This window comes from Cnephaeus nilssonii, assembly GCF_951640355.1.
Source record: "Cnephaeus nilssonii genome assembly, chromosome: 17".
NCBI classification, from domain to species: Eukaryota; Metazoa; Chordata; class Mammalia; order Chiroptera; family Vespertilionidae; genus Cnephaeus; species Cnephaeus nilssonii.
Window position 1 is genome coordinate 10,332,838 of NC_137088.1, and position 16,588 is coordinate 10,349,425.

A 16,588-nucleotide genomic window follows, 5' to 3' on the forward strand; every position below is an offset into this window, starting at 1 on the left:
TTTTTTTTTAAGTTTTTATTTATTTCAGAGAGAGGAAGGGAGAGAGAGAAATAGAAACACTGATTGGCTGCCTCCTGTACGTCCCCTACTGGGGATTGAGCCTGCAACCCAAGCATGTGCCCTGACTGGGAATTGAACCAGCAACCTCTTGATGCAAGGGACAACACTCAACCACTGAGCCATACCAGCCAGGCTACCTAGAGATCTTTTAATTCAATGTCCTCATTCAAATGCAAGAGATGAGGCACCCAATTTTTTCCTCAGATGATAAATAAACTTGAATATATAGGCTTGATGGTAAAACTTTAAAGTTGTATTTAAGAAACAACCCTTACCTTGCATTATTTTTAAAAACTAAGAATACTGATCAAGTTCAGATGAGCAATAATATATCTTACTAAACCAGAATTTTTGGACCATGCAATTACTGATGGCTTCTAACTCAACAAAATATATCATGTTATACCTCAGACAGATACAAAAAAAACTCAACTGCTTTCCATTCTCATCCTCCTTTACAAAAATGTTAAATACAAAAAAAGCATTAAAACACATTGCATATATCCACATATAGGAAACATATTTCAAACCCAGTCAGGATTCTACACTGTATCACAAATGAAGCCACCTCCTTACAGGAAGTCTGTCTTCAATAATGAGTCCCATTTCAATGCTGAAGGAGGATACACTGAGAGTTTACTTACTAACCAGAAACATCTCACTTTCTGATGTTGCAAAAACCAGGTACAATAAATTGGTGTCCCAAATGAAACTATGCTAGGACTTTAATGTGAGTACTAAAGAAGTATGTTCTGAACATCTACATAGTTTATCTTGCAATTACCAACAAAGGACAAGTGAGTGGAGAGAATGAAAGCATACATCAGCACAGCTGACAAGTCTCTGCCAACATGCAAGAGTGCTCAGGAAAACCACGGTCACAACACACACCAACGGGACGCTAAGCACAAACTGCCACCGGATGTTGCAAGAACACACTGTGTTCTTCCAAAGCAAAATTCAATGTATCTCAGGCAATTTTTATTTAAAAAAAAAACAAACTTTGAAAGTATTTCTGGCAAAAATTTAATGGTCCCCCGCCAAAAGAAAAATATGGAGGCCTTTTATTGCTAGCTCCTCACTTTCCACTTTGAATGAGGTTCATTCACATCTATGGGAATTATAAAAGGGACAAATGCTCACTGCAAGAGTTAAATGAGAATTGTTGGCAACAGCTCAATAATCCAACCATTCATTCATCATATATTTTGGATCTTTGCCATCTGCCAACCATATGCAAGGCACTGGGTGACATAAAGAAAAATTTTTCACACACACACAAAAGTTGAAGTAGTAAGAAGGGGAGTGAAATAAAAGAATAAATCCTTAGGAAAAGGCAGGAAGAATGTGGCATTTGCTTTTGCCACTTCACCACCTTTTCCTGTCCTCATCCTTAATGCCCTTACTAACCGTATAACAAAAGCCAGAATTCTGAGATTCCAGGTTGCATTACGGGTTTGTTGCACTGTTCCAGAGGACGTTACTATAAGAATAACAAGACCCACTTCTACTCCCACTATAGGGAATAAACAAACATGCAGAAATGAGGAAAGGTTGCCAATCCCTCAATGGAATGTTGATCCTAAGACGCTGATTGAGAACATCAAAAAATGAGTAAGTAAGCTAGCGCCTAAGTCTTTATCCCAGTTTAAAAAAAAAAAAAAAAAAGCTACAAAATGCATGTGATATTAAACTAAAAAAACACAGGTTATACTACAAAATGAATAAAATGCAAATTAACAGAAAAAGCAACCAAAAGAATTTTTATCAGAATTCCCATCTAATCATCAAGACTTGTGAATAAAAGCCAATCTAGTGGCAGTTTCCAAAGTGTGATCCAAAGATCCATGGGTCCTGAGACCCTTTCAGAGGGCCTATCAGGTCCTCCCTTTTCCAAAACATATCTACATGAGAGGAGATTTTCTTCATATATTTCCAACAAAACAACATATCACAACAGATTAAATGCAAAAACAGATATAAAATCCAGCTATCTTCTATTAAGCTAAACAAAGAGATTAGCAAAAATATAAAACAAGGCCACTCTTCACACAAAATTTTGTTTTGGAAAATACAGGTGATTTTCATAAAAGTATTTAACTAATATGTAATATAGGCTTATAGCTGTTATTTTTAAATGAACTAAACAAACATTTTTAAATTTCTAATACAATAAATATCACTACATATAACCCACATAAACAAAAGCTCTTTGGAATCCTCAGTAAGTTGTAAGAGTATAGAGAAGTCCATAAAACGAAAAAAATTTGAAAACCACTCCTCTAGAATTTAACTGAAAATAAAGTAATATTACCACCCAGTGGCACAAATCAGACACTGCAATATTTATATACAAATTGGGGCCTTCGGATATTTAATAAACATCACATGTACAATGGAGATCTACTTTTTAAACCACTTTCCAAACTGCATAAGAAGATTCATTCTGTAGATCAATTATACTTTGACTTTTTAAAATGTATAGATCTATACAAAGTTTCATGTACTTTATATTAACCATATAGATTTATCTATCAATAAACCTTAAAAACATCAGTCTGATCTTAGAAAACATTAGGCTAAAGCTGAGTAAATGAAGATACGATTCTATAGCAAAGAAATGTGTTGTTCTGCTTGCTGATGCTTTCCAGAACAGTGACAGTGCCATAAACAAATGCAGGGTAACCATGACTACCTAGATATATGGGTGCATAGCTACTACTGTAGAAATGTGTTGAGCACCTACAAATACATGACTATTAAATAAACAATCTATAATGAATAAAACTCTAATTCCATTTAAAATAATACACTTTCCATCAGATATTCATTTAGTGCCAAAATATGTAACTTACCTAACATGGCAGACTTAACTGTACTTTAAAACATAATTTTTTTTTTCTTTTTGCCTGAGAAACATGGAATTTTCTTTGTAAGGCTTATCCTAAGCACCATGATAAGAAAACAAATAGCCCTTACCCCAATCCTGTTCATACAAGGCTTGGGAAAGGCAGCATGATTCACTTATTGGCATGTGTGGATGTACAAAAATAAGATGTTTTGTGAGACTTAAGACTCCAAGAAAACTCTGTTACATAAATTATCAACAACTAACAAAGCACTTAAATACACCTGTGATTTTTGTTTATTATATAAATATGCATAAATCTTATACATTACTTAAACATATAAGCTCTATTTTAAAGGGTCTTTCAAACATCAAATAAATACGTTCTACTGAATGTCTTTGGTGTATCAAACCTATATTATACAAATTAATTTTAAAAACTTATTTTCTACACAAACACAACATGGCAATAAAAAAGCAAAGAATGTCATAAGCTAACCTAAGTTTTTAAATGCAGCCAATCATATAAAACACATAACTTTAGCAAAGACAGGGTGCATGAAAGGGAAACAGAACTTACAAAGATAGTGCATTCTGGAAACTTTCCTAATCCAAGCAGAATATTTTATTCATCTTGCATACTTGTAGGCAAGGACATTTTAAAGGAAGGGTAGGAGTTAACATTCTGACATGAGTTCTCTTTTTATATTGGCTTTATTTAAATCACTTAAAGGTAACTAACAAAAAAAAAAAGACTAAAAGTCTATAGGAAAGAATTAACCCTGAGAAAAAAATGAAATATGAAATGGGCTGTATCACAGGGTTGTTATAGTATTATTCATAATAGCAGAAATATAAAATAATCTAGACATTAATCAGTAGGGAAATGGTTAAGTAAATGATGTGCATGCATTCTGACACAGCCACTAAAATGTTAGTACTTTAGCAACGTGTAAAAGTACTCCTAATATAACATTAAGTGGAGAAAAAAGGAGCATGCAAATTAGTATATACAATATGATAAAATATTATTTACAATAATATAAAAATAAGTATTAGAAAAAATACTTAATGTAAGTGTACTGAAACAACAGTGATATACTTTCATTTTTTCTTTTTTCCAGTGTTTTTTGTAATATCCTGTATTAGTAACTAGCCAGCTACCCTCACCTCATATCCTGGTTGAAACACACACACACACACACCACCACCACCACCACCACCACCACCACCACCACCACCACCACCACACACACCACACACACCACACACAAAAGACCTAGTGTGAATATTAGTAGCATTAACATTCTGTACTGGTACTGTATTGAAGAGATAATCTAGACAATTAGTAATAATACCTAGCACCCATAAAATACAGCATTATGCACTAAAGCTAAATCACCAGACTTCTCTAAGTTTAAAAACCTGTTTACTTAAAGATATGACTATCTGTTCTTAAATGGCGTCTTGAAAGAAATACTATCAACAGTTGTAGTAAAATGCTTATAACAAGTGGATTTATTTGGCTTTTTTTACCAAATAAAGTAAATAATTTTAACAGGACAAGAATGATATAGTATGATACTTTAAAAACATGCCTAACAATTCCACTAGAAAGTAGAATAAGTACCATAGGTTGATATAGCATCCTAAATTAGGCATGTCACCATGTTCACATAGTCTCAATATTTTATAAAATTGTCCTTTTGAAAAATAATAAGCATTCCAATTTCCTTTGTCCTCCAACATATGGAAGGCACTACAGTTCATCTAGAAAAACTAAGAAGAGCAGTGCAATAGACTGTTTTCCATTAAAAGTATGGGGAATGTAGTTGAACCAATTTTGACCTCCAGAATAAGCAAGCCAAAGAAATTAGTTGTCTACTAATATCTACATGTCAAAAATTATTAAATATATCAGAGTTTAACTTTTTACAGTTGAAAATACATTAGGAGAGTTTGTATTCTTTGGTAATTATTTTATGTAGATATTAAAGGCCCAGTGCACGAATTTGTGCATGGGTGGGGTCCAGTCAGCCCTCCCCAATTGAGGGGGGGTCAAGGGGGGCCAGAGGCGGGACCAGTTGAGGAGAGGGGCCACGGGGGGTTGGCCAGCCAGCCCCATCCCCTGGTTGAACTTCCAGTTGAACTCCTAGTGGAGGGGACAATTTGCATATTAGCCTTTTATTATATAGGACAATTTACTTCTAAAAACCTTAACTGCAAGCTTTAATATTGTTAATGTTTCCTTCTCATGGTCAGCTCTTATGTATTTAGCCTTTGAATTTTAACTCTAAAAAAAAGAAAAATATTTAAAAGAGCAATTGAATTCTCCAAGAATCAGATGATGTTCACAGACTATTTATAGAAACTCTACTCCCTTTCAAAGACCTTTTCTTACGTTTAGTACTAAGTTGGAATTTTTTGTCAGTTGGCATATCCACTTTATATGTGAACTGCCTAAGAATCACTTTATATATGAACAATTCAGTTCAGACTCAATTATGACCATTAGATGAAATGCAGTTGGTGTCCAAAACTAGTTACCATAATAGACTTAAAAGACAGTATCTTCAGTGTGAAATAAGTCTGTTATAACTTTCTATCACAGCCCTCAATAATTATGACCCAAAATAAAATTTTAAATATCTATAAAAGCACTTATAACTGTGGTCCAAAGACTTTCCAAAGGGAATGTATATTAAATAACTTTAAGTCTTAACCCTATCTTTATTAATTAATTTTTAATATTTTGACAGTACTATTAACAGAAAATTTTCTCAATTTACAGGCTATCAATTATTTACAAGAATAGTCTTATGTAATTCATATTTAAAGACAAAATACATCTGAATTTTGAAGAAGCAAGAGGAGGAAGACTGTATTATTAAAAAGGTGAGTAGAATAGTTATCTAGGTAATTTTTACCCCACATGTGAATTACCTATAATCCAGTTTCTACATTTCTGAAACTGCATCCTGGGAATCAAACCCTCACCAAATTCAAAGACCCTTTTTTTAAGTTTTCATCCTATCTCCCCCACTTCTGGAAATGATTCTGATATTCCCAAAAAAAAAGTATAATTTTCCATAATTCCTATGACTTCTTGGTGCCTTTTTAACTGATTTCTCTCCGCTAAACTCATCTCTCTGGTTAAGAGCAGACTCTGAACTCAAAATGCCTGGAATCAAAATCTGACTATACACTTACTCTCTGTGCATGAATGTAAGCAAGTTACTTACCTTCTATGTTCTTGCGTTTTCTTATTTGTAAAATGAGAATAATAATAATACCTACTCCGTAGGAATTGTGATGATTAAATATAAGTGCACACACAGGTAAATACCAGTGAGGCATTTATAATAGAGCCTTGCATAAAATAACTGTTAGCTATCAGTAGGAGCAGCAGTGTATACAAAGTGGGTATATTAATCAACTGAAAATCATTCTGCCACTGGTTTTACTACTGCCACTGCCTTTACTACAATTGTAAAATCTCATCTTTTAGAGAAATCAGCCTCTCCTACAGATTGAATCATAGGCTTCAACCTTAAGCTAATGACTCCTGAAAGTTGCTCCATTTTCTTATTTCTAAATTTCTAAACTAGAGGCCCGGTGCACAAAATGTGTGCACTGGGGGGGGGGGGAGGGTCCCCTCAGTCCGGGACATCCCTCTTGCAGTCTGGGACCCCTCAAGGGATGTAGCAGTGCGCCAAGTGGCAGGCAGCCAGGGAAGAGCCTGAATCAGGGATGGGTGCCGCACTGCACAAGCTCATCCCAGCCCACTGCGCCTGCTGCTACTGCTCAGTAGTGCTGCCGCAGAGTCGGGAGAGGCTCCTGCCATGGCAGCTGCGCTCGCCAGCCATGAGCCAGGCTTCTGGCTGAGCAGCGCTCCCCTTGTGGGAGTGCACTGACCACCAGTGGGCAGCTCCTACATTGAGCATCTGCCCCCTGGTGATCAGTGTGTATCATAGCGACTGGTCATTCCGATAGTTCCACCTTAACGGTCGCTTAGGCTTTTATTATATAGACTAGAGGTCTAGTGCACGAAATTCGTGCTCGGGGGGGCCTGGAGGGGGAGGTCTCTCAGGCCAGCCTGCACCCTCTCACAATCCAGGACCCCTGGCTCCTAACTGCTCACCTGCCTGCCTGCCTGATCGCCCCTAACCCCTCTGCCTGCCTGCCAGATCGCTCCTAACCCCTCTGCCTGCCTGCCTAATCACCCCTAACTGCTCGCCTGCCTGCCTGATCACCCCTAACCACCTTTCCTCAGCCCCTGCTATCACAGCTTAGTCCAGAAAGACGTCCAGAATGACACCCAGAAGGTCGTTTGTCTGTCCAGTCTAATTACACTTTTATTATTATAGACTAGAGGCCCGATGCACAAAATTTGTGCAAGGAACTCAGCCCTCGAAGCCCCGGCTGCCTTGTGGCCCCAGCTACCTCACAGCCCCGCCCACTGATGGTTCTGGAAGGTTGTTCTGCCATCTGGTCTAATTAGCATATTAGCTCTTTATTATATAGGAGGATTACAATGGACATCTGTGTACAAATCCTTGTGTGAACAAATGTTATGATTTATTGATTTATTTTAAATACCAAGAGGTAACATTGCTGGGTCTATGGTAAGGGAATGTTTACCTTTCTAAGAAACTGTAAATACATTTTCCAAAGTGGGTGCAACAGTTTATACTCCCACCTACATGAGAGTTGTAGTGGCTCCTCATACTTGCCAATACTTATTGTCAGTCTTTTTAATTTTAGCCTTTCTAGTGTGTTTTGTAGAAAATCACTGAGGCTTAATCCACATTTCCCTTATGACTAATGATATTAATCATCACATGATGGTATAGATCTTATTTTTGTGATGTGTCTGTTCAAATCTTTTGCACATTTTGAACATTGGGTTGTCTGTATTCTTACCATTGAATTGTAAGACTTCTTCATAGATATTCTCCATAAAAGTCTGTTTCAGACATACGTATTGTGAATAATTTCTCCCTATGACTTGCTTTTTTATTTTCATAATGATGTCTTTTTTCAAGAGAAGATGTTAATTTTAACAAATCTAATAATTACTTTTTATGGTCAGTGTTTCCTATGTCCTTCTAAGCTATCTAGCTACCTCCAAAGTAGTAAAGATTTTCTCCTATTTCTTTACCTGTAAGTTCCATAGTTTTAGTTTTGAGTCCTTTCCTTAGTAGCGGTTTCTTTCTTGGCATCTTATAGTCTCTCCGTATGCACAGAGAGACACCCAGCTCCCGGCTTTCGATGGCAGGGGAGCTGGGTGTCCGCTCGTGCACCAGGCTAAAAGCCTCCGGCGCCTCTCAACGGCCAGATAGGCCACCCCGAGTCCCGCCCCCCAGCCTCCCGCTGGCCCAATCGTGGGCGTAGCAGAGTGATGGTTATTTGCATATTACCCTTTTATTAGGTAGGATTCCTACAAGTCAATTCCATTTGAAAAGCTCATGATTGGCTCAAATTCAAAGCATTTAATAAGCAAACTCATCATTTCACCCCATTCCTCAATTTTCCCATTTAGATTCCCTATTCTGACTTCACACTATTAATTCAGTTTCCTAAGCTGAAAATTTGGAGTCATCCTAGATCCCTCCTTTTCTTCTGCCTCTCTGAGTTTATGAAATACCAAATTCTGCAGACTGTACACTTCCTCCTCCCCAGGCCACAATCCTAGTTGAGGTGGCCTAAAGCACTCAGTCCCTCAAACCTGGATTTCTACCTTTGCTTGTAAGTTTAACTTCCCCTTCATTTCTTTTCTCCATAAAACACTAGCTTCCATACATTATACTTTCCTACTACTGGTTTCTTTTTGCCTTGTACAACAAATCTAAACTAAGCTACTCACCTTTAAGATTTTAATAGTTCCTTCATAATCCAACTTTATTCCCCACTTCAGCAGGAATAGTTTCCAGTTGATTTACACACCCACTGAGGTCACTGTGCCTGTTTATGGTCTTGTAGCCTCTGAAATGTGTGCTGCCCCACCTCACTCTTTATGCCCATCCTATTCATTTGAGACCCAACTCAAAACTCACATCCTCACTAACCTAAAGGCACCAGTTCATTCTGCCATCTCCACTTTCTAATGCCTCTCCCTTCTTTCCTAGCATTACTCAGTATTGTATGAGAGGGCTGGTTGGGTCAAAAATAACTATGCTGGTCCCTACACTTTACAGCCTAGCATTTATTATGTCAAAACATAATGCTATTATGTGTAACACTGAATTAATCATTATTCCTTTAAAAAGCAGACTATAAAAAAAAAAAAAAGCAGACAATAGCCTTGGCCAGTATTGTTCAGTGGTTACAGTGTCAGCCTGGCCAGTTTAGGAGCACATAGCTGGGTTTCAGGTTCAATCCCGGCCCTGTCAGGGCATGTGCAGGAGGCAAGCAATTGATGTGTCTCTCTCACTTTAATGTTTCTCTCTCCCTCCTTCCCTTCTACTCTCTCCAAAGAAATATAAAATAAAATAAATGGGAAAAATATCTTTGGGTGAGGATGAAAAAATAAAAAGCAAACTATATCTTATACTTCGTTTACTCTAAAGCATCTATAAGGTAGCAATTATTTAAGGTAGTGATCAGCAAACATTTTCTATATAAAGAGCAAGATAGTAAATACTTTAGGCTTTTTAGGACACATACGGTCTCTGTTACATATTCTTCTTCTGCTTTTATCCAACTACTTGAAAATGTAAAAATCATTACTAGCTGAGAACCCTACATAAATAGTCCATAGTTTACCATCCCCTGCCTCCTCCAAGGAACAGCCCAGTGTCTTATACAGAGTCTCTACAGTTAAGCATTTCTATCAATCTTTAATTTTTCTAAATGTTGATTGGAAGTCGCACTTTATATGACTTTCGAGCTCTAACATAAAATGAGTAACCCCTGAGTTCTTACCAGCTCTTTCAGACTTTTCTTTCTGCTCCCGTAATTCCTCTCCCTGGGTAGTCATCTGTTTGATGCGACTGCGAAGTTGAGCAATTTCTTCTTCTTTCATCTCCAGGGTTTCATGCATCTGCCGTTTTGTCTCTGCTATTACCATTCCCTAAACAGAAGGGCAGACTCTAAAGTGTTTGCATAACAAAACTGCATCATCAATAGCATGTATCAAACTTATTTTAAAAGGCAGAAAACAAAGTACTTCTTAGTAAATACAGCATAAGAATTTTTTCATTATTTTATAAACTGAAGTTTGTGTTTTTCACTATATACTACACTGTCTACTGTAATAACCTTGGTTACCTGACTTATCAGTGTATTTTTTATTTACTGATATCAGAATAGTAAGATTAATCTTTTAAGTATTAAAAACATATTTTAGTTTAAAAACTTATTTTATAATCTTCCTATGAATGTTTGCAAATTTCCCCCATCTTAGCAAACAATTTATAATGAACAAATACAGCCTTTTGTATTTGGCTCAGAGTCATCATGAACTATAATTATGAATCTGCGCTGTAATGTGGAGAAAGCCTCAGAGGCTGCTGAGAGAGTAAGGTTACTGCTGCCACACTGAGTGGACCAAAACCGTAGTGCAGATCTACCTGGTTTTTCTCTTTACCCTTGTGAAAGTCTATGTATCCACCACTAATTCTTATGTCAGTGAGGAACCTCCATTCCTCCAATTTGCTAATTGCTACTGTCTTCCCACTCTTGGGTAACCTACACAAGAAATGAAGGTCACCAAGTCAGTCAGTCATGACTAACAAAAAATGGGATGGTTTAACTTGTCCTTGAAAAGTAAGATTTTGTGACAGCTATTACCTTAAGAAGATTATTACTTTACTTCCAGGGTTTGTAAACCCCTATTATTGTATGACTCTTCCAGATGGCTAATTAAAGGGACAGATAAAAACCAGGTAAGTGAGGCATTATTATATAAAATTTCAAAACAAAATCATGGCCTTCAGTTTCTTCAAAATACCAAATCACAAAAGAAAAAAGAAAGAGAGAAAGAGGGCAGTGTAACCTATATATTAAAAGAAGTTTTAACAGTCATATCAATCACTTGCAATGAAAGAATCTTATTTGAATCCTGATTCATAAAAATGGAAAAATAATGTATGAGACAAAAGGGAAATCTGAAACTAACTAGTTAATCATATTAAAAAATTAAATTTTTAATGTGATCATGATTATGTGGTTATATTTTTATAAAAAAACAGAGTCCTTTACTTTAAAGATACATTAAAATACTTGTGGAAGAAATGATAAGATTTCTTGGATTTGTTCCAAATGGTTGAGGATAATGGGGGTTGGGAATGTACAAATAGATCAGCCATGCAATGTTAACTGTTGAAGCTGGGTGGTGGGTTCATAGGAATTCATAACATTAATCTTTCTACTTTTGTAAGTGTTTTAAGTTTTTCATAATAAAAAGGCTTTTTTTAAAGTGGGACTTCATACATTCTATAGAGTAGAATCTAGCAAAATGATATTATAGAATGAAAAGATTGCCAATACATTTCAATAGAATGGCTCTGACATGTTCTTAATTGCATAGCTCCTGTAGCTATAAAGCAGCATATTAAAGAAAATGGTGGATGGTGTATAACCAACTGGGAGCAGCTTTTTAAAAAGGACCCAAGAACTTGGGACTAAAAGAGTTAAGTCAAAACTATTTGCCCATGAATTTTTCAGTTGTCATTGCTGCCATAGCTACAGCTGCAGCTCCAACTCTACACTACCAATCTCTTTCTATTTATGCTAATTATACATTACAACTTCTCTATTTTTTAGGCAATTTATCTAAAAGATTATTCTGTTTCCATTTTATTTGAAAGACAATACTTTTATCATCCACATTTAGCAATGCCTTAATTATAAATAACTTTTCTCTGAAACATGTTATATACTATAAATAAATTTCTTTTGCAACAGTTATTCTAATCTATAAATCAAAATACTGAGACCCAGAAATCAGAGAATCAGCTTCACATGACACAAAACTAATGCTAACAGTTATATAAATCTAGAAATTAAAACAAAAATATTTTTCATGGAAGCAGCTGCAATAATTTTGGAAAGCCAAGGTCTGAATGCTTCCAATTGCTTCCAAAAGTGAATTTAGTATCGTAAGTATTGTTTTACCTTATCTTGTTCAAGCTGTTCAATTAAGTTCTTTGCATCACGTAACTGAGTGATAAGTTTAGTCTTCTCAGCCATATGAAGCTCCTAAAAATTTTAAAAATTTTAAAAATTCATTTCCATCTCTAATAAAGCTTCTCCTCATATGAGAACTCTAAACATTTTATCTAATTTGGATACTTCTCATAGTCTAGAAGAAAAGTACACAGGATGTCTCAAAAGTATTGTAACTGCTATGAAGCCCAGAGCACTTGGGTGCCCTCTCCATGCTGTCTACAGGGGAAGGGAGAAGGCTTTGCAGAGGAGGTGCAGGCCACGCTGGGGCCTGTGCATCTAGCTTGATGGGGCTACGTGAAACAAAACTCATTTGCTCTTTACCTTAATCTTTTCTAGCTCTTGAAGTCTTTCATCTAGTTGTTCCTGCAGTGCTTCTTTTTCACTGGTTAACAGTGTACATTGTTCCTTACGTGACTGAATTGTTTCCTTACAACGCTGCAGTAGGTTCTCTTGACGCTTAACTCTTTGCTGAAGTATTTCCAGTGTGTTAGCAGAAGCTCCATCTCCAACTAGTAACAATAAAGCAGCACAGCCGGGGCAGTGAGTAAGAAATACAAGGGCTTTCTCAGAAGAGTTAATTCTGTTAGTACACGGGACTGTCCCAACACTCTGCTATACTTCTAAACCAGATCAACAGAGAAAGGCACCCTTCCTTTGTCTTAGCTCCCATCCCAAAAGGATTAATTAAGTATTCCTTCCAATGTATTCTAATCTCTTCCAGAAAAGAGTTCTGGTAAGTACACCTTTTTCCATTTCCTTACATTTATGAGTGAAGTTTTCACACTTCAGGGGAATTTCAGAGCCCCTTACAGGATGGTTGCTCAGACAGACAGCCACTGTGGCTCTGGCTAGACCAAAAGTTTATCATAAATCTCTTGGAGACAAAGAGCTGGTAAATAAAAAGTAGAAATTTCATTGAATATGCACCTCAAAGCCTCAAAGAGTAGGGAGGACTATACATGGATTTTAAGAAAAAAATTAAATACTCTTTTCCAGTTAGATAGCAAATAATAAGGCAAGAACAGACATGTTTGAATACAGAAATATGTAAGTAATATTATTTTTAAAATTATAAACAAGTACATATTCATTAATCTTGAGTGGAACTATCCTGTTTATATGAAAACTATTGCTAACAATAAAACAGTATAAAAAATAAAATCAAGTATAAGCTAATAAATTTATTTCAATTATAATGAAAATGAGGTGCTACTACTCACAGATTGTCAAGTCTTAAAACAATTACTTTCTCCTGAATAACAACAAAGAACAGAAAAAAGCAACAAAAACTCTTGCATCTTCCTGGAAATGTTAAGATCAAAAATACTTTACTTCTATCTTGGCTCATGTCTAATAGCTCATATCCTAGAGTCTCGCAACACCCTCCTCTGATTTTTAAATTAACATTTTTGACAAGATGAAGCTCACCTACTGCCGCTACATCATTCTCTGTGTTTTCTTCAGTGACGCCTTCAGCCTGTGGTTCCATTTGAGGGAGTGGTTTTGTTAAATCAATATTCATTGGGCCATTTCGTAGCCGTTGTTTCAGCAGAGAAACCTAAGAAAAATGTGCTTCATTAGAAAAAATAAATGATTCAAAAGAAAATATAGCAGTAGTACTTTCTTTACAACAGAGAGAATAGAGTAAAAGATACTCTTTTTGCTATACCAAGGGAAACAATTAAAATAAAAGGTTTACTCCCAATGCAGTTTATTTTTTGTTACTTTCAATTATATCACAGTTAGCCAAAGGATAATAAATCAACAATTATCCTTAAAATTAACTGAGAAAAAGCAAGAGTTTTAAAAATACCCCATTTTTAAAAACATCTGGAACCTATTACATATCCCATCAAAACTCCTTATATTTTTCTTTATCCAAAAATTTCACACTTTTAATCTCTTGCCTGAGTCTGGAGAACACTGATATACTGATCTTTTTCCTCTAAAGATGCATCAAACTCCTCTTGGAGGTGTTTCTTTGCTTGCTGGTCCATTTGGAGCTCCTAAAACATAAAGGATTTTATAGGTAGTTTTTAGCATAAAACAAAAAATACAGACTTGAAGTTTTCAAAATTTAAAAACATAATCTGGATTTGCATTCCTCTTAAGATAAGGTATCAACAACAATAATTAAAATATAATCAGCATTTAAAACATTAGTATTTAAAAAAACTAATATTTACACCAGCAAATAAATTTTGATCCTTCAAGAATATCAAGATCCAAGAATAATATTTTGTAGTTGTAATGACTGCTGAATTGAGGATTAAAAAAAATACTGAGAATAAAAAAAATCCTGAAACTACTACTCAAAATGCTGCTTTCTTTAGGTCCTTAAAGAGCCTTCCTAACTGAATCCAATGATCTTTACCTCTGTGCTATAGCAGTCACCATAATGATCTCCTCAACGTACCTGCTTTCCATGGCTTCAGGGCTCTTGTCTGTATTCCTGTCTCTTCCAGTTTCCTCTCTGCCCTTCCGAGTCCATTGGCCGCTATCCCTCTGGGCTCAGTCCTGTGTCCTCGGTGCTTTTCCCTTACACTTATTCCACTGGCATGCTAGAAACTAACTTCTAGAACAATTTAGATATCCCATCAAAACACCTCTATTTTTCTGGGATTCCTACTTTTCTTACCTCAAGTCTTCCTCTGACTCGATCCATCCCTCACACGTTTGCTAGAAAATTTTCCTCAAACGATATTTTCAAGGACTTACAAGCAACGCCCTCTTCTTACACTGTTTCAAATGTACTAATTCTCAAAACACTGAAGCACGAACTGTCCTCTATTCCCCATCACGCCCACAACGCCCAAAATCTCTAAGTTCATTTACTGGTTTTTTCACTAAAGACTCCAAGCTTGACCTTCCCTCACAGTAGTAGTTTCCTAATGATGGTCTTCCAGAACATGTCCAGAATGAAGTTTTCATGAATCCATTTTTAGAATAAAGGTCAATGTAGAGAGTTTTTCTTAGATCCAAATCTTTTATTTAAACAGCTGTACTTTATTCTAAAAATATGTCCTTCCTAACTTTTTATTTAAAAAAAAAACAACCTTTATGAAATAATGAAAACAGAAGAATCTGGTTCCTTATTCTTAATGTCCACACTTGAAGAAATAAAAGCAGCCCTATGACAATTCTCCTGTCCCCCATTTCTGGAAAGAACTGGAGATCATTTTCCAACCCATGAAACCCACAAGTCTGGAAAGAGCTGTCTTCCATGATTTTGCACAGGCCAATCCTTTAGTCTGGAACATCTGCACTACGATACCAGACTCTGTTACCTGGCATCCCTAACAACCCATAAAAATGCCTCAATTTATGCTACGGTTTTCAGATTTTGAATGTTGTTGTTTTTTTTTAAAACATTCTAACAACTTGACTATATCCTTTAAAAAAAAAAAAGTGATGCTAAGTACTGATTCTAAAGTCCAATCTTAAAATTCAGTATCTTACGAGAAGGGGTGGGGGGGATCTGCATGTTAGCCACTTAGAGATGAAAAAATATGTTCAAGATTTACTATCATCTGACAGTTTATATATCAACCTTAATCACCCAAACTATTTTGTTAAAATGTAAGCCTATAGAAGAAAAGTAACTCTTTCAGAAATCTAAATAAACTGTATTTCCAGTTAAAGTTTAAATCAGTAATGATTTTAAAACTATTTTCCACTTAGTTTATCTGCCATTGAATAAAGTCAATAATGTTCCCTTCAGTGAACTGCTTAAACTAACCCTGTCCAAGTCACAAGAATAAGATACTGAAGTTTAATTAAACTTTTTAACAAAATAAAAAATGGCTATAATGTTACTAAATATGACAACTAATTCAATAATTCTCCTACTATTGACCATTTTGGCATACCCTGGGATTAACATTTATATGCGTTAAGTTTTGCAAAGTCTTTTCTGATTAGCTTCTTACAGAGAAATTTTGATGAGTGGATGTATCAAATACCTTAATTGTTTCACTATATTTATCTCAGTCCTATGTTATCCATTATGTTCCAAGGTGATTTCAGCTGGAAAAAAATGAACCCTCCCTTCCTGAAGTCAGCTTTGAGAAAAGCAACTGCTTACAACAAATAGCATTCGGATGAGCCTGGAAAAAGTACATGCCATACACAGAGAGAAGGACAGAGAAAGGAGGAGACATCTAAGACAATGTCTTCATTTATTCCTCATTTAACTGGCCTTAAACTGTTTCTACTTACCTTTTCACTTCTTTATCTTATTCATTAAAAACACCTAACATGCTAGGTACTAACATAATATTTGCCTATATAGATCAGTTGTTTTGTTTTGTTTGTCCTCCAGAAAATACTAGGAGAGATGTTCATGAACTCTATTTATATATATACTCATAACCACAAGGGGAAGAAATAAAACACTAAAAAATACTTTCAGAATACCTTAATAAAGCAAAATAAAAGTATTGTACTCAATTTTAGTCTGTCTAAATCAGTAAAGTACTACAGAAAAGCATGCATGAGGATTAGGGCATG

At 35.7% G+C, this 16,588-nt stretch overlaps 1 protein-coding gene across 7 annotated transcripts in view; it reads right to left on the reverse strand.

The window, feature by feature from the left end:
* The window catches only part of GOLGA4 (golgin A4), a 92,431-nt gene that overhangs the window by 41,547 nt on the left and 34,296 nt on the right, over positions 1–16,588 (reverse strand). For 5 of the 7 annotated variants that reach the window (XM_079795092.1, XM_079795093.1, XM_079795095.1 and 2 more), the window contains 5 exons: positions 13,987–14,085; positions 13,508–13,637; positions 12,401–12,588; positions 12,026–12,109; positions 9,833–9,980 (listed from right to left, as the gene is read on the reverse strand). In XM_079795092.1, the coding sequence (XP_079651218.1) occupies positions 9,833–9,980; positions 12,026–12,109; positions 12,401–12,588; positions 13,508–13,637; positions 13,987–14,085 (649 nt within the window). Of the gene's footprint in view, positions 1–9,832; positions 9,981–12,025; positions 12,110–12,400; positions 12,589–13,507; positions 13,638–13,986; positions 14,086–14,495; positions 14,927–16,588 lie in introns of those variants that run through there. The other 2 variants (XM_079795098.1, XM_079795094.1) reach the window with 2 other exon arrangements.